Raw genomic sequence first — 26,995 nt, 5'->3', positions numbered from 1 at the left:
TGTGAACAAAGAAAAATTTCATTATCACATAATATGAATTTTTCAATGCTATTAACCAATTTATATATATTACTACCTGAATCTGAGATTATTGATCAAAACAACAATATCTATCAACAAAAATAAACATGTTAGCTCTTTGAACTATTTTCAAATTTTATGCTTCCAAATAAACATATCATGAAGATCACTTCTTAATAAATCGCTTCGATCATACGTCAAATATACATAACCATGAGTATTACAATTCTAAGTTGAGTGTTTTGTTTTAAAAGTATAAGTAGTGTTGAGCTCGTGCAATTTTTTTCCCCTCTAAATTAGGTGAGCATTTAAAGGTGTTTTAAGTTAGATTGAACTTGAGCATTAAAAATTTGATTTAAATTCTTATATTAATAATCATAGTTATCAGAACTGAACTGGTGATCGAACCGATTAGATTATTGGGTCATTGGGTTATTGGTTCAACCGGTGAGTCACTGATTGAACCGATTGACTCAGTACTATATAAATTAAAAATAGTAAAAAATTTAAAATTAAAATTTAAAATACATATTTTTACTAATATTTTATGAATATCTAGCTATTCTAAAATAATATAGAACATGAACAATAAGTATTTTGTTAATTTTATTCCATCATAAATATTTTTATTTTATTTTTATATTAAAATAACTATTATTTTAAAATTTTAATAATTTATTAATTAATTTATATCTATTATACTATTATATATTACAAGTATTTATTAAAAAATAATATTAATAAATAATATATTATTATGAAAAGAAAAAATAAGTGAGTTTATAACTAAAATTAAAATAAATTAAATAGAAGTAAACTATTTGATGAAAGACACCTATATGTATTATAATTTGTATATAAATTAGTAACGTGCATGCTAGCTCAGTGGCTATAAAGGACGTTCTTTTTCCATGAAGACAGGGGTCGAACCCCACCTCACACATTTCTTGAAAATTTAATTTCAAGCGGTATGATCAGATCATCAACAAGTTTGACCGATTTTCACCGGTTCGTTCTGATTTTTAATCTTGTGCGGTCTAAATATCGAACCGAATCAGTAGTTGATCCGATTTATTGATTTTCTGGTTGAACCGGCCAATCTGGTCCGATTCTAATAACTATGTTAATAATTATAATTAAGATTTTTTTTTACGAGAAAGGTGGGTTAGGGACCCATTTTTTAGAAAAAACAGCTAACTAAACCCTCTCATGAGGGAAATACTAGAAACATCTAACAAAAGGGAATATAAGAACATCAGGAGGAGCAACTTTAAAAATATGATGGCCAAAAGATATATCATGCCCTCTCTTAGCAAGGATGTTAGCCACTGAATTAGTTTCGCATAAGTTATGAGACCATTTGAATGTTCTGGATACTCGCAGCCAAGATGCGAATGTTAACTATAAGAGAATCACATAAGTGTGTAGTTGGGCAACCATTCTTAACAAAATTAATAGCTGTTTGAGAGTCAGATTTAACCATTAAGCAAGTAAAATTGTTAGCTAAAGTAATTTGAAGTCAACAAATAATTATTCTCCAGAGCTCCGCATGCATAATGGAACAACTCCCCAAGTTACAGGTGAGATCCTTAACAAATTGGCCAAGATGATTCCGAAAAATCCCTCCAGCTTGAGAGAAGAATGAACTGTCAACGTTTAGCTTGATACGCCTCTCTGCTGGAGAGATCCAATTAATAACTTGCTTCTGAAAAATGTGGTTATGATTAGGAATGGTAGCGTTTTGATGACTTTGACAATCTCATTAAACTACACTTTCACATGTTCGACTCTAGCTCGAATCGCAGTAGTATCTCCTTCGAAAATAAATATATTCCTGAAGTACCAAATGAAGGAGACCGTAACCCCTAACATGCAGGGCTAATTCCCTTTGGTAGTAAGGTTATGAATTAACTAGTCAATCAGATTGAACCTAAAAAAGTTATTGAAACCCGCATTTTTTATAAGAGAAAGCCAGATATTAGCAGCATAAACACAATCTCGAAGTACATGAAGAATAGTTTGTAAGGTGACGTCTTCTTCTTTTAACGTTTGTAAAGATGGCTTCGTGTGATATCAGCCAGAGAAAAGTTCAAATGCGCTCCGATCCTTTCCATCTCTGGATAAGATTGTACAGTCTTTTAGGATTATATGACTCTTCATTCAAATTTTGGTATGCTGTCTTCATCTCAAAATCTCCGTTCGATGATAAGCTCCAAGCTATAAGGTCAGCGTTTTTCCAAGGGGAGGGAGGAGAAATAGCTACAATTTTCTTGATCAGCTCCTTTGGTGGCCAAATTTCCAGCTTACTTTCATCCCAGTTGCCTGCGACAGTAAGGAAATCCATTAGATGACTATTTGCGTCTATTAGAGCACTTACCTGATTAGCATGTTGACTTAAGCAGCCACATCCAAGACCCAATTGTAGTTCCAGAAATTTATTCTCGAATCATCTCCTATCTGCCAAATGTAGTTCTGTTGGATGTTAGTCTACGCTTTACATATGCCTTTCGAGAGGTTGAATTTACTCCTCTTTCTCTCTACCTTGGAAATTACATCATTCTCTCATTGGTATTTGGATCGAAAAACTCTAGTTCAAAGACAGTCTTTTCTCTTAATGAGATCCGACCCTGCTTTCATCATAAAGACATAGTTCATTTTGTTAGTATGTCGGATCCCAAAACTTCCTGTTTTTTTAGATATATATACTTTAGTCATGTATTTTATATTATTTGTCGTATTTAGTGTTTTGCTGTGTTCAATCTACTAAATTATATGGTAGAGATTAATTCAAATGTTATACACTACTAAATTGTTTTAAGATGTAATGATCTAATATTTTGAATCTCCACTTACTAAATCGTATGTACTAGGATAATACGATTTATGTGAAAATGATAAATCATTTAATCTTACCATGATTTACATAAAAAATAAATATGTAACTAAAAATAATTTAGAACAATTACATATTAACTTCTAAGCAATTTATATACGTGAAAGATTCCGTCGTTACAATGATGATAGTAATAATTAGAACTACTTTGATTATTTTATTAACTTGTATTTGAAAGATTGGGAAATACAAACAGAGAGATAGAGACTCAGACATAGAAAATAAATTATATTTTTATATTATATTTGATACAAAATATATTAGATTGAGTTATGTTTTAATATTATATTTAATTTAAAATAAATATAAAAATTATAAGATAAATTTAAAATTTAAAAATTAAATAAAAGTAATTTTTAAAAAATATTAAAATTTCAGCCGACACTTTAAATATTTCAGTTCTTTTAAAAATATTTAAAAAATTCAAATTTTATATTCTAAAATTAATTTAATTTCTGATTAACAAATACAAATACTTAGTCCGAATGTCAATCCTCATGTTTGAACAAACGCAACCTTTAGATAATGGCACATGCGGGGACTTTCATTTCCAACGTTATATATTGATTATTGATCACTTTGTCAAAATAGCGGCATCCTAATAATTAAAGCAGTTGAATATAAATAAGCTTTCATTGTATCATGTCTTCAATTTCGGAGGCTAACAAATTTAAAAGTTATTTATGAATAAAAAGACTACAAAGATCGTCATTAATTTGTCTACAAGCAAGAATATGAGTTTTCATTGGTTTAGTAAAAAATGGTATAAGTTTTTTAATTATTCTAAAAAATCATTAGAAAAATTTAATTATTAAAATAAATATTAATGTCAAAATTATTTAAAAACTTAATTTTTATAATATTTAAAAAACCAATTTTTTTGTAAAAAATATATTATTAATTATTTTTTATTAATTTTTATAGGGTTAACCACAAAAAATATCTCCGAATTATTAAATGCTGACAAAAATGCACTCGAATTTTACTATCGACAAAAATGCTTTCAAATAATTTAAAAATGCGATAAAAATGCCTAACAGTAAATATATATTTTCAAAAAATGCCTTAGAAATTGAATTTTGATGTGATTTTTTATAGATATGATTATAAAAATAATATATTATTATCTATAAAATTTGGTAATTTTTCATTGAGTATATATTTTTTTTGGTAATTTTTTTGTTAGCAACCAATAATACTTTTAAAAAATCACAACAAAATATATACTTAGCAAAAAATCACCAAATTTTAAGAATAATAATATCTCATTTTTCTAATCATACTTGTAAAAAATCGCATTAAAATTCAATCTCTAATGTATTTTTTGACAAATACATATTTAATATTAGATTTTTTGCAAGATTATCTAACATTAAATATGTATTTCTCAAAAAATACATTAGAGATTGAATTTTGATGTAATTTTTTGTAAGTATGATTAAGAAAAGAGATATTTTTATTCTTAAAATTATTAGTGATTTTTTGTTAAGTGTATATTTTTTTATAATTTTTTTGTTAACAACTAATAATATTTTTAAAAAATCAGAAAAAATATATACTTAGCCAAAAAGTCACCAAATTTTAAGAATAATAATATTTTATTTTTCTAATCATATTTGCAAAAAATCACATCAAAATTCAATCTGTAAGACATTTTTTGAAAATACATATTTATTATTAGGCATTTTTGTCACGTTTTTAAATTATTTAAAGGTATTTTTGTCGATAGTAAAATTCGGATGTATTTTTGTCAACGTTTGAATAATTCAAAGACGTTTTGGTGGTTAATCCTTTTTTTATAATTTATTAATTATTATATCAATAATTTATTTTTTTAGTTTTAGTTATCTTTATAAATTATTTTTTTTTATTTATGTGATCTTATTTTTTTTTCTTCTCATTGGATACAATAAGTCAATCACAGAAACCCATGACAGGAAGCACGGAGGGAGAAATATGTGCTGGACCCTTATTTCCCGCCGCTGAATCTGCTAAGTTCAACACCGCTCATATAGTTTTCGGACCCAGCAACATCATCAGCTTCTTGCAGGTCCTTACTTACATTTTACATTAAAACAATAATAATAATAATAATAATAATAATAATAATAATAATAATGCATTTACTTTTTTCTCATAATTTTAACATTTTTTCTTATTGTTGTTTCCGTGTCCAAGAGGACAAGTAGAAGATAATAAGATTACTATGTCTACAATTGCCTAATTTTTAATGTTCCTTCAAACTATAATAGTGACAAAACAAATACATACATAATTTACTCCACACTATGCCTTAATACCAAATTAAATAACAGTGGTGTATAATGTATATATGTTTTTTAATAATATAAAAAGTATGTCTAGAATAAATAGTAGTAGCTAGTCTTCTATAAACAGTGGTTATGTGCCTAAAAAGTAAATCATTTGATCAATTTTTCTTAAGTTCCATCCAAGGCGTTACATTACAATGCCTAAAATTAATTATTTCATATCATTTTCAACTACATAATAATTTAGTTTGTGATGGTGGTGGACCATAATTCTCAAAATTGTAAAATAATTTGCAGAAACTACCAGAGACTCAAAGAGTCGATGCAGTAACAAACATGGTTTGTATGTTAGGTTCCTGATGTTTTATAGTGAGAGGAAGAAATTAAAGGATGGAAAATCACGTAAATGAGAAAAATAAATGATTATAAAAAAATATATAAAAAATAATTAAAAATATATTTGTCTTTTTATTAAAAAGTTAGATTTTTTTAAATATTATAAACATTAAATTCTTTTAATAATTTTGATATTAAATATATATTTTTAATAATTAAATTTTTTTTACTGTCTTTTTAGAGTAATTTTTTCTAAAAGAAATTTGGATTTCAAGAAATATAAATTCTAATTGATTTTATGTTGATGAACCAAAGAAAAAATGATAACAGGGGATTTAGAAATTTCATGGAATTCAATTCCCATATGAATTGAATTCAATTTCAGTGTAATAATTAAATTAGTTTAGATAAAATTCAATTTAATTTTATTGTTTTCTTTTAAAATTAATTTCAACTTAAATAAGTTTGAGTTAAAATTTCATTTTATTGGATTTCACTTAAAATTTAAAATGTCTAAGATATTGTTATAATATAATTACTTCTTAACTTTTTTTATTCACTTTCTCTCAACCCTTTTCTCCTTTCAATATACACCCTTTCAACATACACACTCTCTACTCTTATCACCTTCATTTCTTATCCTTCTCTTTCTTTCAACTCGGTTAATATATATAAGTTTACAAAGAGAGAATTTTTTTTTAAATGTAAGCTTTAATAATATGAAAAGAGTTTAATTTTGGTGTACAATAGTGTAAATTATACAATCTTTTATTTACATCTATTATTTTAAATGACCTAGTCAATATAAAAAATAATTATTTTTAAAAAAAATTTCACTCTCTTTTTTTGAAAGATGCTAAAATGATACTCCCTTCCTCTCTATTTATAAAATATACACTCCTCTTTTTTATATCTTTTAAAAAATCTATTCTTTAATCATTTTAAATTTTTTGTGTTAACTAACGTTAACTTTATCCATTTTTTAAGAAAAAGTATATTATTTTTTAGAAAAATACTCTTTAGCAAATATTTTATTTTATTTTATTAAATTTTGTTTACTAAGATACCCTTTAACAAATTATTTTTCTAATGATTAAATTATATTTTTATTAAAATATTCTATGAAAAATTTTTTAATGATTAAATTATTTTTTTCTAAAACACTCTTCAATGATTTTTTAATTATTAAATTGTGATTTTATCAAAATTTTTGTTAACAATTATTTTTATACTTTACTATTAATTTTTTGATATTAATGTATATTATTTTAACATTAAATTAAAAAAATCTTACCACTGTTAATATGTATAACAATCAATATTAATAAATAATTTATTTCATAGAATTATTAAAAATTATTAACAACTTTATCAAAACTCAAAAATAAGTCGAAATGGGTAAATCCTAAATTTAAAAAATTAACATCTCATTCTTTCACGTCTTTACAAAACAAGTTTCTTAATAACTATAATATTATTAAAGGGTATCTGAAGAAAAAATAATTTATTCATTAAAAAAATTAAAAAAATATTTTTTAAAAAATACAATTTAATCAATAGAAAAATTTTTATTAAATAATATTTTGGTAAATCCAATTTAATCAAAAAATAATATTTTTGTTAAAGGATATTTTTGTAAAAAATAATTTATTTTTTCTTAAAAAATAGATAAAATTAATATTAGTTAATACAAAAAAATTTAAAATAGATTAAAAAGAAATTTTTTTTTAAAAAATTATAAGGAAGTGAAGTATATATTTTACCAATAGAGGAAAAGAAAGTATCATTTTAGCACCTCTCAGAAGAAGAGAATAAAATTTTCTCTTATTTTTATTGATATAGTATTATATAGTTAGACACATATAAAACTATTTTATGTAAGTGAAATATCAAAATTGAATTTATATTAAAATAACATCCATTGAATTATAGTTTGAGAGATGAGTTTACATACCTAAAATAAAATTGAAAAAACTCAGCTACTCCATGATTGACAAATATATACATATATACATAGTGAGTAATTAAGCAAGATCATACACACATAGATACACAATATTATCAGGTGAAAGAGTAAAGTAGCAGTAGTGTCCAAGATGCATGACAATGATCCTTTCACCAAAGCTCTTTCATTAGCAGGTGCTCAAGTGTTTCCTGCAATCTTGAACGCTGCTGTTGATATGAACTTGTTTGAGATCATAGCAAAGGCAGAGACTTCGCTGGGGATGTGTGCATCTGAAATTGCGTCCAAGCTTCCAAACCAACACTCTGATATGGCCAACAGGCTTGAACGCATGCTGCCATTGTTGGCGGTACATTCTCTTCTCACTTGCTCCATTCGCACCAATCAAGATGGTGACACAGAGAAGGTTTATGCTCTCTCCCCTGTTGGACAATACTTTACACGTAATGATCAACAAGGAAGTTCCTTGGCTGCATTGTCAACTTTAATCTATCAAGGATACCGTAATGTTTGGTAATTGTATATTACTTAGCTTAAGTTATTGATTATTATTCATTATTATACCATATGTGTCCTTAAATTTAGTGATTTTGATAGGGTTTAATTCTGTGAAACTTTATAATTTTATCAAATTTTTAATGAATTTTAAATTTTTAAAAGATTTTAATTGTGTCTCTACCTCAGTTTTAAATTTATAATTAAACTTATACCGTTTTAAAAATATTTAAAAAAATCTAATTATAAATTTGCTAATAGTATGATTAGATGAATAAAAATATTTTTATATTAGTATTAGATATTCAATTAAGAACTTTAAAAATTTAAAAACCTAGTTACAAATTTTAAAAATTTATAAGATTTAACACAATAATTTAATCTATATAATCCAGTTTATATATTTTTCTGTTATATTCTCCAATTTCTAAAATTAACTATTATGTTTTAAAAAACAGGAAAGATACAAAAGATGCAATATTAGACGCTAACAATCACAACCATTTCCAAAAAGTGTATGGAAAGTTAGCATTTGAATATATGGAGACAGATAGAGAGTTCGGTAACCTTTTCGGGCAAGCAATGTCTCAAGCTGGACCTCTGGTAATGAAATCAATCCTTGATTCATATAAAGGCTTTGAGGGAATATCAACGTTAGTTGATGTCGGAGGTGGATATGGACAAGCCCTGAAACAAATTCTCTTTCACTATCCATCAATTAAAGGAATTAATTTTGATTTACCTCACGTTGTGGAAAACGCACCTCCAGGTACGTAATTGTTGCCCACTTTATTTTATTAAGGGATAAGGGACCTTCCCCTTGGCCTATAGCCTTCTAATCGGAAAAGGGGCAATTGGATTTCGTTCCTGACACTTCATAGCAACTCACTTCCTACAGTCAAGGGCGATCGGGCCAGGCCGAGTCAGAAAGGCTTTGATGACTCAAAGTTCATATTAGGGAAAGGAGAGTGAGGGGCAGAGGGGGCTGTCCTCGGCCGATCATCCAATTCATTCCAACAGACAGGCATGGTTCTGTAGTCAAAGCAACTTCGTCATTTTTGTGCATTGATTTGGTCCCTAACGTTTAGGTCAGAATCGAAACTATTTCTAATATAATTTTTAATTTAGAATCATCTTTAACATTTTTTTGGTATTAAAATTATCTTTTTAATTTTTTATGGACAAAAATACTCTCCACCACAACCAGCATCTTTACCACCACCACCACCACCACCTTCCTTAATGCCATCAAATACTAATAATTAGATTCAAGAACACCAACAATAACACTTTATTCAAATTCAGTAATAATAACATCAAATTCAACAACAAAATCAATAACACACAACAACAATGAAATAAAAAATAATAAATTAAAATCAGAATTAGAAACAAAAACAGAAACATAAGTAAAAAAAGCAAACACAGCTCAACCAGAAGCTCAAGCAGAAACAGAAAGCAAAGGCCGAAGCAAGATGCAGAAGCTGAAGCAAGAAGTAAAAGCAAAAACGGGAAGGTGCAGCAACGACGCGGCAAGGCGGCAGAGGCGAGGTCAGTGGCGACAGTGGCTCGCGTCTCCTCTCTCCCTCGTAATTCCCGACGGCGACAGCAGCTCCAAGCTTCACCGGCGCCGTCCCCCCTTCCCCTTCCCCTTCCCCTTCCTCCCGGTGTCCTTTCCACTTTCCTTTCTCCTCTCCCCCTCCCCGCATTCTTTTATTTTTTTTTTAATTTTATAATTTTTTTATTAGGATAGGGGTAATTTAGTAATAAAATTAAAAAATTTATTAAAAATACGATTTTAATACGAAAAAAACGTTAAGAATGATTCTAAATAAAAAATTACGTTCTGGACGATTTAGATTCTGACCCTAAACGTTAGGGATCAGACCAAAACAATACTTACCCCTTTTATTAATTTAATTTTGATATGCTATGAGTATAAAATAATTTTAGACTAGCATCTAATTATATAATATCATGTCAATAAAAATAATTATTTTCGATAAATAGTCATCTAAAATAATAAATGTGATTAGACAATTATATAAAATATTTTATGATGTCAATACATCACAATTAATTTTTTATTTTATTTAATTGACTAATAATTTGATCTCAAAATAAATAATTAATTTTTATCATAAAAAATTGAATACAGACAAAATTAACAAAAAAAATTATTATTCTCATAAAAATAAATTATATTTGATAAAAATATCCGATCATTAAATTTAGAGTTGATTTTATAAAAAAATAAAATTCTTAAATTATTTTTTTATTATATCTTTTAACCTATGAAGCACGCTTGGACATTTCACTGAGTTGCAGACACATTTTGGACATGATACTCGTTCGACATGCGTGTCTGTTGTGTCCAACCATATATTAATAAAAAATAAAAAAAATTTTCAGACACATTTAGACACACCTAAATATCATCACATATTAACGTGTTCAACCTTATTCTTAATATTTATTCTTAAAATAAATTTAAAAATAGAATATATTATTAATTATTAAAACTAAAAATATTTTAAATATTTTATATAATTAAAATAAAATATTAAAAATATTTAAAAAATTAATTTATATTTTAATATCAATAAAATATTAAAATATCATTATAATTTATCTAAAATATACTTTATATTTTATATATATACGTATCTCTATATCTTATATTAAAATTCATATATCAATATATTTTATATCGTGTCATATCCTGTATCTATGTCAATGTCTGTCTACGGTCACTTTTAACTTTTTAACTCCTTAACTGATTACGACCATTCAACCTCTTCCGCCACTGTTCTCCCGGTCCCAGTATTCGCGACCCATGCTTTCTTCGTCCTCTCAACATTTTAACCCACAAACACAAAATCACCATTGGAAATCCTCATCCTATGAATTTCCCTTATCAAAACCAGAGACTATCCTCAACCCAGATTCAAACTAACCAATCAACACACATATTCATCATCTACAATTTTCACAAGCTAAATCACAGCACTTTTCAAAACAGTGGGTTCCAAAGTTGAATTAATCCTATATTTAGCTGATTAGTTATTAATCAACCTCCAACTAATTTTTCATTTTTAATTTAGTCTTATCATTTTTCAATAAAAAACCACCACAAAGAAATAATAACTAGTTTTTTGCGCAGCTCTAAATCTAGTTTATTATAAAGACATGTGTTAAGGGTCAAAGGAGGAGGTAGGATGCACATGGGTCATGTGAAATCGGGTTTGATATGACTCAGATTCGACTCGAAATATACACCGGGTCTATTTATTAGACCCGAATCTGGCCCTAAACCCGATGAAATTAATATACTTTCGGATTAGCATGTAAAAATATTCAAATTTTTAAGACTCTAACCATTATTTAACATGATAAAATTCACTTAGAAAAATATAACAAGAACTAACTCTTCTTCAAAATTAAAGCATAACCACAATCAATACTAATATTATCTAATAATACCAAATATTTAAATCAATACAAATAACACAATATTATGCATTAGTCTAAACATAAAACATTAACTTAGTCTTATAATGACTAATAAGACAAAATATTAAGGTTTATAATACTTAAATACCACATAAGAATAGTTATGATCCATCACTAATAATACAAAATATTAATTTTGTATGATGACCGGGCCACCGGACCAAATTCGGGTGACCCGAACTATGGTCCGAACCCGACCCGAAATAATGACCGGATCTATTTTTAAGACCCTTACCCGGCCTTAAACCCGATAAAATCACACCAAATTAGGCCCTAAAATATTTGGAACCGGGCCGGATTTTCGGATCGAGTCGGGCCATGTGCACCCCTAGGAGGAGGTGTAGTATTATATAGTTTATTTTTTTATTTATTTTCTCTTTTCTAAATATTTTATAATCATTTTTAGGGCAATTTACCCAAATAAATAAATTAAGTGAATCCTTTACCTAAATACACAAAATGGAAACTTGTTATGCACATGTGCATTTTTACTATTATGTAAACCGTGGTAGCCAACTACGGTTTTTAATTTCTACGTAAACCGTTGCTACCATGGACGAATTATGGTTGGAACACATTAAGCATAAACTGTGGTAGCCTCCCACGGTTTATGAAGAGAATGGCTTCAACGTAAACCCCTCTAGCTTCCCAAGGTTTACATGTTAGGTAGTATAAATACATAAACAAACATATACAAGTGATTCAATTAAACATATAAAATAAATGGAGATGAATTTAGTACACTAAACAAACATGTCGACATTCATTGACTTAACCAACCTTACATTACTCAAATTAAGAGTGCCTAATACAACTTAAACAGACCCAATAAACTAGTGGCGGAGCTTAGTTCAGACAAGGGGGCATAGCCCCCCAAACTTTTTATAAAAAACTTAGTAGTACTTTTTCAAAAGATAAAAAATAATTCAATTGATTTAAATACTTTACTATGACTTAAAGTATGTAATAAGTTCAATAAACAACACTCTCTCTATCTTTAAGTTCAAATATAAAAAATTAGATATTTTTTATTTATTTAATTTAATATTATTTTATATTTTATTATTTATTTAATTTAATTTTTTATATGATAGAAAATAATAGAATATTCAATAAGTATTAATATTATTGTATTTATATAAATTGATAAAAAAATTTAATAAATATTATAAATTTTAAAAGTATACTAAATTTAATAAATTTAATAAATTTAGTACACTAAACAAACATATTAAATTTTTTAGTACACTTTTAAAATTTAAATACTTTACTATGACTTAAAATATCTAATAAGTTCAATAAACAACACTCTCTCTATCTTTAAGTTCAAATATAAAAAATTAGATATTTTTTATTTATTTAATTTAATATTATTTTATATTTTACTATTTATTTAATTTAATTTTTATATAATAAAAAATAATAGAATATTCAATAAGTATTAATATTATTGTCCAATAAAAAATTTAATATGTTTGTTTAGTATACTAAATTCATCTGAGTAAGTCCATTTATTTTATATGTTTAATTGAATCACTTTTATATGTTTGTTTATGTATTTATACTACCTAACATGTAAACCTTGGGAAGCTAAGGGGGGTCTACGTTGAAGCCATTCTCTTCATAAACCGTGGTAGCCGTGGGAGGCTACCACGGTTTATGCCTAATGTGTTCCAACCATAATACGTCCCTGGTAGCAACGGTTTACGTAGAAATTAAAAACCGTGGTTGGCTACGACGGTTTACATAATAGTAAAAATGCACATGCGCGTAAAAAATTTTCATTTTGTGTATTTAGGTAAAGAATTCACTCAATTTATTTATTTGGGTAAATTGCCCTATTTTTACTTTTATAATTGTAAATAATTTATTTGTATATTTTTTTTTTCGAGACACCTTTTTTTAAATTTGAGTAAATAGTTAAATTAGTCTCTAAAAAATTATATAATTTTTAAATTAATTTTTAAATTCTTTTTAATCAAATATATCTTTAAAAAATTTTTAATTAGTCGCATTAATCCTTCTATCATATTTTTTACTAACGGAGTTAACAAAAATTGACCTTGTCATTAAGTTGCATAAACGACGTTTTTAGGATAGAGGAAGAGTTAAATTAAATTAAAAATTAAAAAAAAAAACTTGAAAAAATAAAACCCTTTTTTTCCTCTCACTCTCAGGTAAGGAGACTCTTTTATGGTTTGTTTATGCTGTACTTTTTTCATGTTCATGAACTTAAGAGTGGTGGAGTGTTGTTTTTTTTCTTTTAGCCTTGGTTTTTCTCCCTCTTTTATGAGTAGAATCTGCTCTTTACTGCTGGGATCTCGTCCTCGTCTACTCTTCAGAGGCCACGCCACGCGAAAACCAGGCCGTACAATGCGGGCGCTGTGGAGGCTAAACAACTGACAGCTTTGTGTGCTTTAAGGAGAAGAACCCAGGTGAGTTATTTTGCGTTTTTGCCTCTTTCTTTCTCCCATACGCGACTTGAATGTTCACGATTACCACCACCACCAATGAGCAAGTCTTCATCGGAAGGACCCTCGAGCTCTCCCATGGACCAGTTTGGGTTTTCCATCTTGACCACCACCGATGTTTTACGGTGGCTCTCTTTTGTACCCCAGCTGAACAAAGGTGCCATTTTAGTATATATTTTTATCTTTTTTTAGAGGATTTTGATCTCTCTGACGAAATTAACAAGAAACACCACAACCTTAAAAAAAGAAAGAAAGAAACAATTGAATAAGAAAGAGGATGAGGAAAAGGGACTAGAAGTTAAATGTCATTATTGGAAAAGAAAAATAGAAAGAGAAATGATAATAGTGAGAGACGCACGATAAGAGCATAGCAAAGCATCACTACACCATTATGACATTGGCAGCTAGAGAGACATCCATGGCTACTCAGGCAAGAGTTAGTGGCTATCGAGTTTCAGTAATGAGGAACAGATTCAACAAGGGAGAAGATGACTAATGGGTGAAATTTTTGGGGTGAGTGAGACCGGGTAGGTTAAGTTTAGGTATTTGTTGATCTAGCTCATGAAAAGAACAGTGCGGTTAGCACCGTCATTGGGGAGTGACGGAAAGACTAAATTTGATTAAAATAATTTTTTAGGAATTAATTTAGAAATCGTGTGATTTTTTAAAGACGAATTTTTTATTATTTATTATTTTAAATTTGGGCAACGTTAGATAACCAATAATTTATCTAACTAACATGAACAACGGGCCTTGAAAGTGGTCAAATTCAATTAATAACACAGTACATTTCTTTTAATTTTTTTGTTTATATTAACATAGTAGAATAATAAATTGTACTACAAATAGTATATCCAAAATAATCATCCACTTTAAAATAGAAATAACCATCCGTAATTATAATAAAATGAACATCTGTCTTCGTTTAAATTTGAAATATGGTTATTATTAGAATTAGAATGAACATATTATTTTAAAGTTTAAAATTGAAATATGTTAAATTCAAACCCCAACAAATAAACATCCAAATTAGAATGAAAATAACCATCCACTTAGCAAAATTATGTTAAATTCAATCCAAATCAAATGAACATCCAAATTAAAATGAAAATAACCAGCAGCCTACCTAGTAAAATGAACATTTAGCCCATTTTAATTTTTCTTTTAATTTTTTTTGTTTATATTAACACAACAGGGTAATAAATTGTACTACAAATAGTATATCCAAAATAACCATCCCCTTTAGAATGGAAATAACCATTCATAATTATAGTAAAATGAACATCTACCTTCGTTTAAATGACTTAAAATATAGTACATGATGTATCTCAATTCCTATGCAACTTGTTGTCATTGAGCTCTCCCACATCATTCAACACCCTCATTGATAAATAGATGAGTCCCAATGCCAGTTGACCAGACAGCCATTCCATATGACATTGTAGTGATTTCTCCTCCATTTTTCATTTCTTTAGTCGAAATTTCTTTATCAGATACCTTCACAACCATGGATCCAATTTTCACATCAATGCCATCTCTTTGGAACTTGTCCTCAGCAAAAGAAGTGATTCTTTTGTCAAACCTAAAAAATGAGCAAAATCACAAATCACCTTTGACGTAAGTTTTATGGTCCGATTAGGTATTTAACAATTAATACAACTACTTCATAACTTTTATGAGCATTGCCTACTTTACATGAAAGAAACCTACCATTATTAAGGAACAAGAATCATTCTCATTGTCTATCATAACGTCCGGTTGATTACTCGGACGAACCTCGGCGGGAGCCGATGATGAAGCCGGTTCCTTGCCTTTATGACACATCCTGAAAAAGAAAAAATGGAATACAACTCAGGAAAAATAGATAATTGGCACAAAAGCAAGAGAGGGATTAATTAAAATTCAAGTATATTCAAAACATACATGAATAGGTAGTTTCATTCAATTCACTTAACTAAACATGATATGCACTTCTTAAATTACACCAATCAAATGACCAAACTTGAAATTTTAAACCAATTTGGTGTTTAAACAAAAATAATAATCAAGTGTCTTGTCAAAACTCAATCCAAACATCATTAAAAATAGCATAAAATTGCACAATTTTGAATTATAATGCCTATAGAGAACAAAATTTAAGATAAATGCTGGCCAAACATAAGAATTAAACAAAAAGTTTCACTCAGGTATTTTATCGAGCATATGGTGTGCACAATATGTAAACAGATATTTTGAACTCAATTTAAGCAGCAATCAATCTAGAAAAATTAGCCATCAAACATTTTACAATCCAGAAAGTATTAATCCATTAATCTAAGCCTAATCTAAACTCTAAAAGCAGAATTAAAAAGCAGTTAAAATAAATAAACGAAAGAACACAAGGACAGGGGAAATCATGGAACCTGCATTGGTGAAAGGGGAAGAATGGAAAGAGAGGGATAGCATACGCGGTGTTGCAGCGGCATAGAGTTTCGCCGCTGCTGGGGGTTGCACCGAGGTTTCTCGCTGGGGTTGGACTTTGCACAAAGAACAGGGGTAGCGTACAAGGGATTGGGGAGAAATGAGGAAAGAGGAAAGAAAAAGAGAATAGAGGGAAGAGAGAGAGGGCAGGCGACGGTGGTAATAGCGGTGGTGTCAGACGGAGGGTTGGGCCTCGGTTGTGGTCTCAAGCTGTGCTGGGTTGAGAGTGAAGAAGAGAAAAAGATCTAGTAAGAGGAAGATAAAATGAGAGGTTAGTTGTAGAGTCTCAATTCACCAATATGAAAACCCTGATTTTTTTTGAATTTGAAATATGGTTATTATTAGAATTTAATTAATCAAACCATTGATTACATGTAGTTAATTTACTTTTTTAACCCCATTGTTTATATTGTTCACTAATATTATTGTTCACCTATACTTTTTCTTTAAATTTAGTCTGGTAAATTTTGACTTGACAAAATTCATTATAGAAAAAATTTTGGAATTAGTAAAATTTGTAAATTTTAAGGTTTTAAAAATTTTATTGTATTGTATCTTAACTCTTAAGCTTCTTAGTACACAACTATCAATCTATATTATTATGAGATATTCTCCAAATCCAAACAATTTTAGCATCCAAGTTCATCCAAGTGATTTTAGGTCACGCGCTTCTTCTCACGTTCGTTTACGCACAGAGCTTCTTCTTCTTCTTCGCCTTCCTCCTCCAACGATCCTCATTCTCCTCCTTCTTTTTCGCGTTTCTTCTTCTTTACGTGTTTTCTCCTTATCGTCATTCTTTTGTTGTTATTGCTACTGTATTTTTTTTGTCTTTTTCTCCTTTTCTCCCTGGTGAAGAAACAGTAGAAGGTGAGGAGGAAGAGTTTTGAATTGTGCAGAACAGAAATGAACCGAAATGGCCAACTCCACTGAACCGAACATCATTCATGTACTGAATAAAACGTCATAAACATTTAATCATCAAGAAAAATATTTCTACATGCACAAGACTCAATTGAACACACTAACAATCAGGTAATTCAAAATGAGCAACTCCACTTAACCGAGCAACATTCATGTGCTGAATAAAACGTCATAAACATTCAATCATCAAGAATAGAATTTTTATATGCAAAAGAAGTCAACTGAACACATAACAATCAGGTGAACCAAAATGGTCAACACCACTGAACCGAACACTAATCATGTGCTGAATAAAACGTGATAAGCATTCAATCAGTAAAAAAAATATTTCTGCATGCACAAAGACTCAACTGAATACATTAACAATCAAGTGAATTAAAATGAGAAACTCCACTTAACCGAGCAAAATATTGCTGTTGTTGGTAATGACTATAACGAAAGGATCTGCGTGCGTGAACCGAGCAGCATTCATGTACTGAATAAAATGTCATAAACATTCAATCATCAATAATGGCCTTTTTTCATGCAAAAGAAGCCAACTGAACACATAACAATCAGGTAAACCGAAACAGCCAACACCACTGAACCGAATACCAATTATGTGCTGAATAAAACGTGATAAACATTCAATCAGTAAGAAAAATATTTTTACATGCACAAGGACTCAACTGAATACATTAACAATCAAGTGAATCAAAATGAGCAATTCCACTTAACCGAGCAAAATGTTGGTGTTGTTGGTGATGATTATAATGAAAGAAGAAGAAGAAGAAAAAAAAGAAGAATATGCGTGTGCGAAGAAGAAGCAGAAGAAGAACCTACGTGCGCGAATTTAAAAGGAGAAGGAGGAAGAAGAAGAGGAGAAAGAGGAAACGAAAAAGGAGAAGACGAAGATGAAGAAATTGCGTTATGAAACGCGCGTGTGATCACGTTCCTTTAATGAGAGTAGTTTTTGTTGGTGTTGGACCTATTTGGATGAAAAAATACTTGGATGTATAGCAACTCTCTATTATTATTTATGTTTATTTTTTGGATTATAGGCCATGGTTGTTTCTGAGAATAGAATAAGACAAGATATTGAGAATAAGATACAGAGGATGGAAACACAAAATTTTGTATTCTTATATTTTGTTTGGTAATAAATTAGAATAATTTATAAAATTCAATTTATTTTTATTTTTTTCATTCAAAAAAATTGAAAAGAAAAATATAATTATAAAAAATTAACAAGAATAATAAAAAAATGAAAAATAAGTTGTGTTCTTCCTGTCAGGATGGATACAAAATACATTAATTCAGTATCTCTGGACACAATGTCTCTGTTCATGTCTCAACTGTCAAACACGATTTTGTGTCTCTGTGTTTCTATCTCAGTGTCCCGTAAACAAAGACATCCTACAGATAGAATTTGATCACTTTGAGTGATCAACAAGATTTAGGCTTGTTTGGGTGAGTTTCTAAGAAAATATCTTTTTTTTAATTATTTTCTTTTTTAAAAGATCTTATGGAAAAGTAAAAGTAATTTTATGTTTGAATATTTCATGCAAAAAGATCTTTTTATCTATCAATTATATTTGAGTATAACAATGTGCCAGTTTGAGCGCCATTAAATTGATAAAAAATATCTTTTTTCAATGAGAAAAGATCTTTTTTTTATTTTTTAGTATGTATGGCAAATTTCAAATAGTAAAAGTAAAAGTACTAAAAAAATAAAAATAAAAACATTTTTTTTGAAAAGCTACAATTTACATCTTTTTTTTAAAGATATTTTTCTTTAAAAAAAATATTTTTCACATAATAAATGAATAAAAAAGTACTTTTTATCATATTTTATCCAAATATAATTGATAGATAAAAAGATATTTTTATATGAGATATCCAAACATAAAATCACTTTTACTTTTCTAAAAGGTCTTTTAAAAAAATATCATTTAAAAAAAAGATCTTTTGCGAGAATGGCATCCAAACAAGACCAATATAAAAGTACTTTTTTGTTTATTTATTACATAAAAAATATATTTTCTTTTAAAAAAAGATCTTTTAAAAAAATATGTAAATTACAATTTCCTAAAAAATATATTTTTTAATACTTTTACTTTTACTACTAGAAATCTGTCAAATACGCTAAAAGTAAAAAAAGATTTTTTTATTAAAAAAAATATTTTTTTATTAAAATAATAGCGTCCAAACAAGCACTTAATCTATATATTTGTAACATCTAAAAAAGTGAAAATTAATTTTAGAATTAGAAAATAAATAATGTGATCATTTCTAAAATATAATCTTATCATAATAAGAGAAAACATATCTATTATATATATCTATCTAATTTTATAACTAAAATGTACCACATGTCACTTTTTCATTGCAATTGAAATTAAATTTTTTCCTCCAAAATTAAAGAATTATATCCTTCTTCCTACTAATTTTACAACCAAAATGTGCCACATGTCACTCCTTCATTACAATTAAAATCAAACTTTTCCTCCAAAATTAAAGAATTCTTCCATTCTCCCTACTAATTTTACAACTAAGATGTGCCACATGTCATTTCCTCATTGCAATTAAAATCAAATCTTTCCCTCCAAAATTAAAGAGTTTTCCCTCTTCCCTCTCTCTTTATCTATCCCTCTTATTCCTTCAACCACTCTATCTCTTTTATATATCATTATCAATAAATAATTATAAATTTGACAATCAAAATGTGCAACATGACATTTTTTAATTATATTAAAATTAAAATTAAAATATAACTATATTATATATTGTATTATATTATATATTATTATCTAATTTAATAATAAAATGTGTTACATAATACTCTTATTAAATTTAAGAGAAAATATTTTTCTCTAAAATTAATAAACTCCCTTCCTAAATTCTCTCATATACCTCTCTCCATTTTTTCTAGTTCTTTCTACCTTTCTCACTCTATATATAATTTTAATATATTTATATATTATTATCTAATTTAATAACCAAATGTGTCACATGATATTCTCTTATTCAAATTGAAAAAAAATATTTCCTTCCAAAATTAATAATCTCTTCTTAAATTCTCTCATCTATCTCTCTCTTTTTCTATTTCTCTTTACTCTTTCCACTCTATATATAATTTGTAATTTATATTTTGTATTAGTAATTTGACAAATCAAAATGTGTCATCAGATATTTTTTATTATAATTAAAATATTTTTTTTTCAAAATTAACAAATCCCCTCTCTCAGTCTTCATCTTTATCTTTCTCTCTCTTTTCTTTCATTCTCTATTTTTTCTATCTTTTTATTCTACAAAAAATAAAATTAACAAAATAATATAATTCAAATAAAAAATATTATTATTATATACATATTTTTTTAGTTTTTTTGTTTAGTTTTAAATTTTCACTGTGTATCTTTCTAATCTATATTTTTTTTTCTTCTTTCAAATATTTATTAAATATAATTAGAGAGAATACTAATGTTATAATTAAAAGTTAAAATCAAGATTCAATTGTTTAAAGAAAATTAATTTTGAGTTAATTTTATAACTATCAATATAATTTTTTTCATGCTAATATTTAATTATATTTTTATATACGTACAGAGAAAAAAATATTATTTTTAAATAACAAGCATAAAAGTTAATTATTTCTATTTGTGCAACAGTCTTAACACCTAATCAAAAGTATATAAGTTAAATTATTTCAAATTTTAGATAACGAATATTAAAATTAATTATTAGTAATAAATCAAATTCTTTCACATGAAAATAATAATTAAAAATCTTATTATTTGATTTTTTATCCACGAAGATCCTAGTCTTCTTAGTCAATGGAGACTTTTGTCTCCTACAATCTTTTTGTAAAGGTAATTTGATTTTATAAATCTTTTGTGTTATATCAGGATAAAACCGATATAATTTTAAAATATTTATATTCCCGTATTGTAATTACGGATAAAAGTACAATATATGTATAATTGTATATATTTGAAAATCATTAATTTAGAGAGAACTATTTTGCATAAAGGGTTAGAGCATATCGGAGGAGACATGTTTACAAGTGTTCCAAAAGGCGATGCCATTTTGCTCAAGGTTAGGTTATTAGCATTGTAGCTACAATTTAAAGCATTCAAATTTATTCATTTATATAACAAAATCTAATATATTGTCATCATTTCAGCATGTATGTCATAATTGGGGAGATGAAGAATGTGTGATGTTTTTAAGAAACTGCTACGAAGCTTTGCCAGCACATGGGAAGGTCATAGTTTTGGATACTTTATTGCCTGAAATTCCGAAATCAACATCATCGTCTAAGGATACTTATGCTGTGAATCTGGATTGTCTTATGCTTCTAGTTCATGGTAAAGGAAAGAACTGAGAAGCAATTTAAAAAATTATGCAAGAGCTCCGGATTTTCCCGATTTGAGGTTACTTGCAATGATTCCTCAATTTCGTTTGCAGTGATGGAGTTTTACAAATAAAAATTAATTAATTAACCAGTAACTTATATGTATATAATACCTTTTTACCAGTCCTTAAAATAGTATTGAGAGAAGAAACAATAATGACCCAAACATATAAACAATTTCGAATATATATATATATATAACAAAATAATGTCTGCACATTAAAAATTAGTTACCAAATCAACTACTATATATTTATGTATAAATACATATATTATTTAACTTATTTTTAATATATGTTTAATATTTTAGCATGTATTATACACTAGTAATTAATTTGGTGATTGAATTTTAATGTACACGGTATCTTGCATAGTTGATGTATATATAACTAACTATATAAGGTGTAAAATGGAAGAACTCTCAATAGAGTATGTATGTTATCATTAAAATCTCAGCAAATTTAAATGGTATTGGCTTACAACTTATAATTAAACCTCTATGAAATAGTGCAAGCTAGTTAGATTTTAACAAGTTTTAATGAATTTAATTCATTTGGACTTTGATATTGCAAAATACTTCGATGCTGAATTATGAATTTCACGATCCAACCGTACTTGGTTTCTTCTTCTACATATTCTATGGAAAATAGACATCTAGGTTTCATTTATTCGACTTCCATGAAAGGGGAACCAAAATAAATCATCTATAAAATTGCAATACAGTGTCGAGCTAAAGTTTCGGATTTCTAGTTTTATCTCCAAGAGAAACCATCTCCTCATTGAACCAGGGAAAAGGAAGTTATGCATAAATTAAAGAAAGCTAATTGAAGAAATGGTGATTCAGAGAATAAAGAATCAAAAAGAGATGTGAATTGATGTAGGAGGAGTTGAGAAGCTGAGACGAGAAAGTGGTTTCTTACTGGTTCACTTTCTTACTCAACAAGAAAAAATGAGACTTACAAGAACTAACATCAACTAGCTAATTACATCATCTAGTATACTAAAACTGTGATTCACCTACAAAAACTGTTTGACATTGTGTCAAATACTCAAATCCATCATATCTACAACTACGGACACATATCTTCCAAAAGGAATGAATTCTAATTTTTTTCCCTCCATTATTTTGTCAAATATGATATTTTACCATTTAACATCTTCTCTTAGTTCCACCTAAGGATTTAAGAGAAAAAATTGAGAAGATCCATTTTTACTCCGAAACTATTGAGTCACAAGTTTCTCACATGAAGATGTTTCTTCCCTTCATCACCGTATACCATCTCCATTTCGAATTTAACCTGTATGATTCTAGTAACTGCATCAATCTTTTTCTGGTTTTTGGCGCTTGAGAGTTGAGATTGTGGATCCTCAATCATTACTTCAATTTTCTCAGGTTGGAACCAAAGGTGCACAAATCAGCATTCATTATTCTTGTACATTTACACACAAAGAACACACAAGATTTAAACTACCAAAATCCAAAAGGCCAAAAAAAAAGGTACATGATTATGTTTAATAAACTACTTTCTATTAACAAACATTAAGCTGCATGAAAGCAAATCAAGGTAGATGTTGGCCTTGGCAAAGCTTCTTTTTTCTTTTTTTTTTTTTACCCCTTTGAAAGTTGCTAGTATAAGCCGCATGCTAAAAGAGCTCTATCTCTATGAAGAAGAGGATTTTCTACTTCTTTTGTCCTTATTTATTTTGAGGATGAGATTAATAATAATAATAACATTGTGTTCCTTTTTCAGATTTGGAGACTGGCTGATATAGAGCTTGCAAGACTGAGAACCTCAAATGGCGGCTTGTTCGTCACCTCCTTCACTGTCAATGGGCATGAATCTGTGATCCAGAAGTAGGTGAATGCACTCTCTGGATTCCCTGAAGTGTTACAGGTAAGACATATAAGTAAACATTAGATTGCCCTTGTGAGTTTTTCTTAGTACTCATTTGGAAATATTATTATCATAGGATAAAGAGTGGAGGTTCCATTTCCACCCTATAGTGTTAAAATGACAAAGTTTCAATTGAGTACATAAAAAACATGAGTCATTTATCACTACTTAGAAATGAAATCCTCTTTTTAACACACAATAATATTCAAACTTAATCCGCAGTTCACCTAGATGTGTTAGTGAAAGATTTAAAAACACACAAGAGTTTACAAATGTAATGTAAAATCTTTCCATAAATATATTGATACTTCTTCAAAATGAAAAAACTACACAATGACAAGAAACTCATGCTGAAATATAGTCAATGAACCAAGTGAAAAGTGACTGGATATCTGAACTTTTTCAAGTCGATGGGATCTTGAAGAGAAGTGTGACATGACTAAAGAATGTTCATGGAGTATAATGCCATATAAAACCCAGTAAATTTTCAAGAAAAATTCAACTAAATCAAATAAATAAAAGGAAGTGGATTAACAAGTTCATGAATATTTCATATGAATTTATGTTCCTCTATGACAAAGGAGAGGCAATGAACATGGATCTATGAAAAAAAGCAATGCAAATGAAGCACTACCTCCATTGTCATGTTCAAAGCGCGCCCATGATTTATTTGGAAAAATGCCATGCGTTACATAAGCACTAATCTTTTCTGCTCCATGAGCTGCCAAAACTTTCTGAAAGATGAAAAACTTACAAGTTATGAAATAAAACATAAGAGAAGCTTTCTTACAATAAATAATAGAATATAAGACTTTGATTTTGTGCAGTATGTTAGGTATGAATCCTCTAACATAAATGTCTGTACCTGACATTCTACTAGAGTTCCACCCGATTGAACCAAATCATCAACAATCACAACATGCCGAGCACTCGGATCTCCCTCCTTAATACGAACAATCCGTTGATCTCCTTCCCTAACTTTTGCACAAACTATCTGCATATGCATTGTGTAAGTGGTAACAGATGGAAGCAATGCTGAATCTGGCACCAGATTGATACACACGACAAAAATTGTTAGAGCAATACCGTTGGAAAATGCTGGAGTTGCTTATGAAATCGTTTCCAAGCACCATCATCAGGAAAAGCAATTGATATCTGTGATACATGAATTCCCAACTTGTCAATGAAGAAGATAGTATGAAAGCAATTACTCATTCACTTTTTCAGTTAACATCTAATGAAATATAAGCATGTTTCTTTTCAGAATAATATGGAGAAGACTTAATGGTAAAATATGAGAAGCAACTTTCAAAATGATAGGTTGATTACTTGCAAGTGCAAAAGATCCGCAGTTTCTATCACTCAAAGGGGAAAAGGCAGAACAATATATACAAAAAGAACACACGAAGTTTTCACAAAGGAGAAGAAATAAAGATATGAGTGAAATCCGTACATTGTCAGAATCAGGGAGATCTTGAAGCCTTCTTTTAAGCAATGGTATGCCACTCTCAAAGCACGGTAGAATGTTATCGCCAAAGTAGAATCTCTCCTGTGTTGAAGCAAATCATCAACCAATAAGGGAAAATAAGATATGAACCAACCAGCAACAACTATAAAAAGGAATTCATTCTACCAATATAAGGCATGAACCTGCAAAGCATGAATATCAAATGTCACCAAACTAGTAGGTCCTCCCCTAGAAATTGGTATGTTCGACAAAAGCCTAGCCAAAGTAAAAGCCGTAGCAATATCTCCTTCATCTTCCATTCTTTCAGAAGTGCCAGTGGGGAAGAACGGAAGGACAAGGGTAAACGAGGAAATAAACAGTTTCGGCAATTGATAAATAACAGGTATCTGCTCAAAAATCACTGCTGGAGAACTGAACGATGCCAGAAAAGCTACATGCTGTCCACGAATACTTTGAGCATTTGGAATGAATATGTTGGGAAAACCATCAGGAAACTTTCTGAAGCATAATATAAAGCATTTCAGTGGAAACCCAAAAAATGTATTCAAAATGCAAACAAGGTAGGGAAAAAAAAAAGAACAATACCAATGTAACATAGCAACAGTTTCAGTAACCTCAGGCATCACATCAAGATCATAATTTTAGCATTCTTAAGTAAAATTACAGTATAAGCCTATAATAGAAGTGGGAATAGGAAATTGGCAATGGTGAATTGAACTACTCCCTTAAACCCGTCAACTCATCATTGTTAACATAAATTTCTGCATTTTGAATGTCGCTGAGTCCAACTAATTATTTTAAAATTATTTTGTTGATATTAAAATTCTATACCCTGATCATAAACTCTTAACCCTAAATCCTATATTACAAAACTAAACTCTAAAATTGTCTAATGTTGGCTATCTAAAAGTTGGTCCTGTAGTTTCTCCTATTTACTCTCTCTTAATGGGCATTTCCAAGTTCCGAAATTTGAACATCACACTACATCAATTCCATCACGAAACTGCAATTCAACTTAATAGGATCATAGAGACATTGAACCGGGAGAGTCCAGAGTCAACGAAAAACCAATACACATTACCACATTGGTCAAAAACACATATTGGCAAGACATAGCACGGGAAAGAAGAAAAGAAAAAAAAAAAAAAACAAAAAAACAAAAAGAGAAAAAGAGAAAATGAAACAAACCCCCAAGAGATAGTGCGGAGTTCGATGGTGTCAGATTCAGAGGCGATTTTCTGAGCAAGGGACTTGGTCTCGTCGCAGAAAAAGAGAACAACCTTTTTAGCATTCTTGGTGCGGAATTCAGATGAAGTAGCAGCGGAGACAGAGACCAACGAAGAAGAAAATGAGGAGGAGGAAGAGTTGTTGTTACCGTGAATGGAAGTGTCTTTGTTCATTTCCCGCACGTGCTCAATTGACCAGTTGCGGAGGTTGCTCTTGATCTCGCACGTAGAAGAGAAGCGGTTTTTGTCGTTGTTCTTATTGGAATTGGGAAGGAGGAAGTGGGAGTGAAGGGGAGAAGAGGGTTTGAGAGTGAGGGATCTGTTTTGGGACAAGAAGAAACTGGGTGGCGCCTCCATTCTCAGCAGTCACCGGTTGCATCGCCGACACTATTTGTTTCATAGAGTCACACACTATTTGATGGCAGGTGCCGGTTGGAGTTTGAGTTTGTTACTAAACAAAAATACTATTAATCAGTAAGCAATTTTTTTTTGGTGACTTAATCAGTAAGTAATTATAATTAATAACGAGGAATGTTGGGTCACCAGACATTTATTATTTTTAAGTCATAATTATCTATTAATATTTAAAAATATAGAATAAAATATATTATTAAATTGTTAAATTAAAAATTTTAAATTAAAAAAATTAAATTAATAATTAAATAATAAT

General features: G+C 28.8%; 2 protein-coding genes across 2 annotated transcripts; one reads left to right on the top strand and one right to left on the bottom strand.

Annotated features, from left to right (window-relative positions):
- The first annotated feature begins 7,591 nt into the window (after nucleotides 1-7,591).
- Nucleotides 7,592-21,668, top strand: LOC107643318 (isoliquiritigenin 2'-O-methyltransferase-like). Its single transcript, XM_021123377.2, has 5 exons — nucleotides 7,592-7,996; nucleotides 8,437-8,747; nucleotides 8,877-9,066; nucleotides 21,353-21,417; nucleotides 21,506-21,668. Exons 1-3 carry the CDS (start codon nucleotides 7,617-7,619, stop codon nucleotides 8,948-8,950), a joined length of 765 nt encoding a protein of 254 aa, XP_020979036.1. The 5' UTR covers nucleotides 7,592-7,616; the 3' UTR covers nucleotides 8,951-9,066; nucleotides 21,353-21,417; nucleotides 21,506-21,668.
- Nucleotides 21,669-23,143: 1,475 nt separating this feature from the next.
- Nucleotides 23,144-26,804, bottom strand: LOC107643317 (ribose-phosphate pyrophosphokinase 4). The gene is made up of 7 exons (XM_016346932.3): nucleotides 26,288-26,804; nucleotides 25,282-25,597; nucleotides 25,085-25,180; nucleotides 24,718-24,786; nucleotides 24,497-24,625; nucleotides 24,266-24,365; nucleotides 23,144-23,617 (listed from the first exon to the last, which is right to left on the bottom strand). The coding sequence occupies exons 1-7, from the start codon at nucleotides 26,680-26,682 to the stop codon at nucleotides 23,484-23,486; spliced, it is 1,239 nt and encodes a 412-aa protein (XP_016202418.1). The 5' UTR covers nucleotides 26,683-26,804; the 3' UTR covers nucleotides 23,144-23,483.
- Nucleotides 26,805-26,995: the final 191 nt, after the last annotated feature.

Source organism: Arachis ipaensis, chromosome B5, assembly GCF_059453495.1.
Source record: "Arachis ipaensis isolate K30076 ecotype BB chromosome B5, ASM5945349v1, whole genome shotgun sequence".
NCBI classification, from domain to species: Eukaryota; Viridiplantae; Streptophyta; class Magnoliopsida; order Fabales; family Fabaceae; genus Arachis; species Arachis ipaensis.
The sequence above is the reverse complement of the archived record's forward strand: the minus strand, read 5'-3'. Positions and strand labels throughout refer to the sequence as shown.

Bases quoted from the DNA above. Each gene is read 5' to 3' on its own strand.
- LOC107643318 (XM_021123377.2), top strand. From the start codon at position 7,617: ATGCATGACAATGATCCTTTCACCAAAGCTCTTTCATTAGCAGGTGCT. The intron at 7,997-8,436 runs GTAATTGTATAT...TTTAAAAAACAG, and splicing joins CAAGGATACCGTAATGTTTG to GAAAGATACAAAAGATGCAA. The intron at 8,748-8,876 runs GTACGTAATTGT...CACTTCCTACAG, and splicing joins TGTGGAAAACGCACCTCCAG to TCAAGGGCGATCGGGCCAGG.
- LOC107643317 (XM_016346932.3), bottom strand. From the start codon at position 26,682: ATGGAGGCGCCACCCAGTTTCTTCTTGTCCCAAAACAGATCCCTCACT. The intron at 25,598-26,287 runs GTTTGTTTCATT...ATTATGCTTCAG, and splicing joins CTCCGCACTATCTCTTGGGG to AAAGTTTCCTGATGGTTTTC. The intron at 25,181-25,281 runs GTTCATGCCTTA...GCTTCAACACAG, and splicing joins TTGATATTCATGCTTTGCAG to GAGAGATTCTACTTTGGCGA.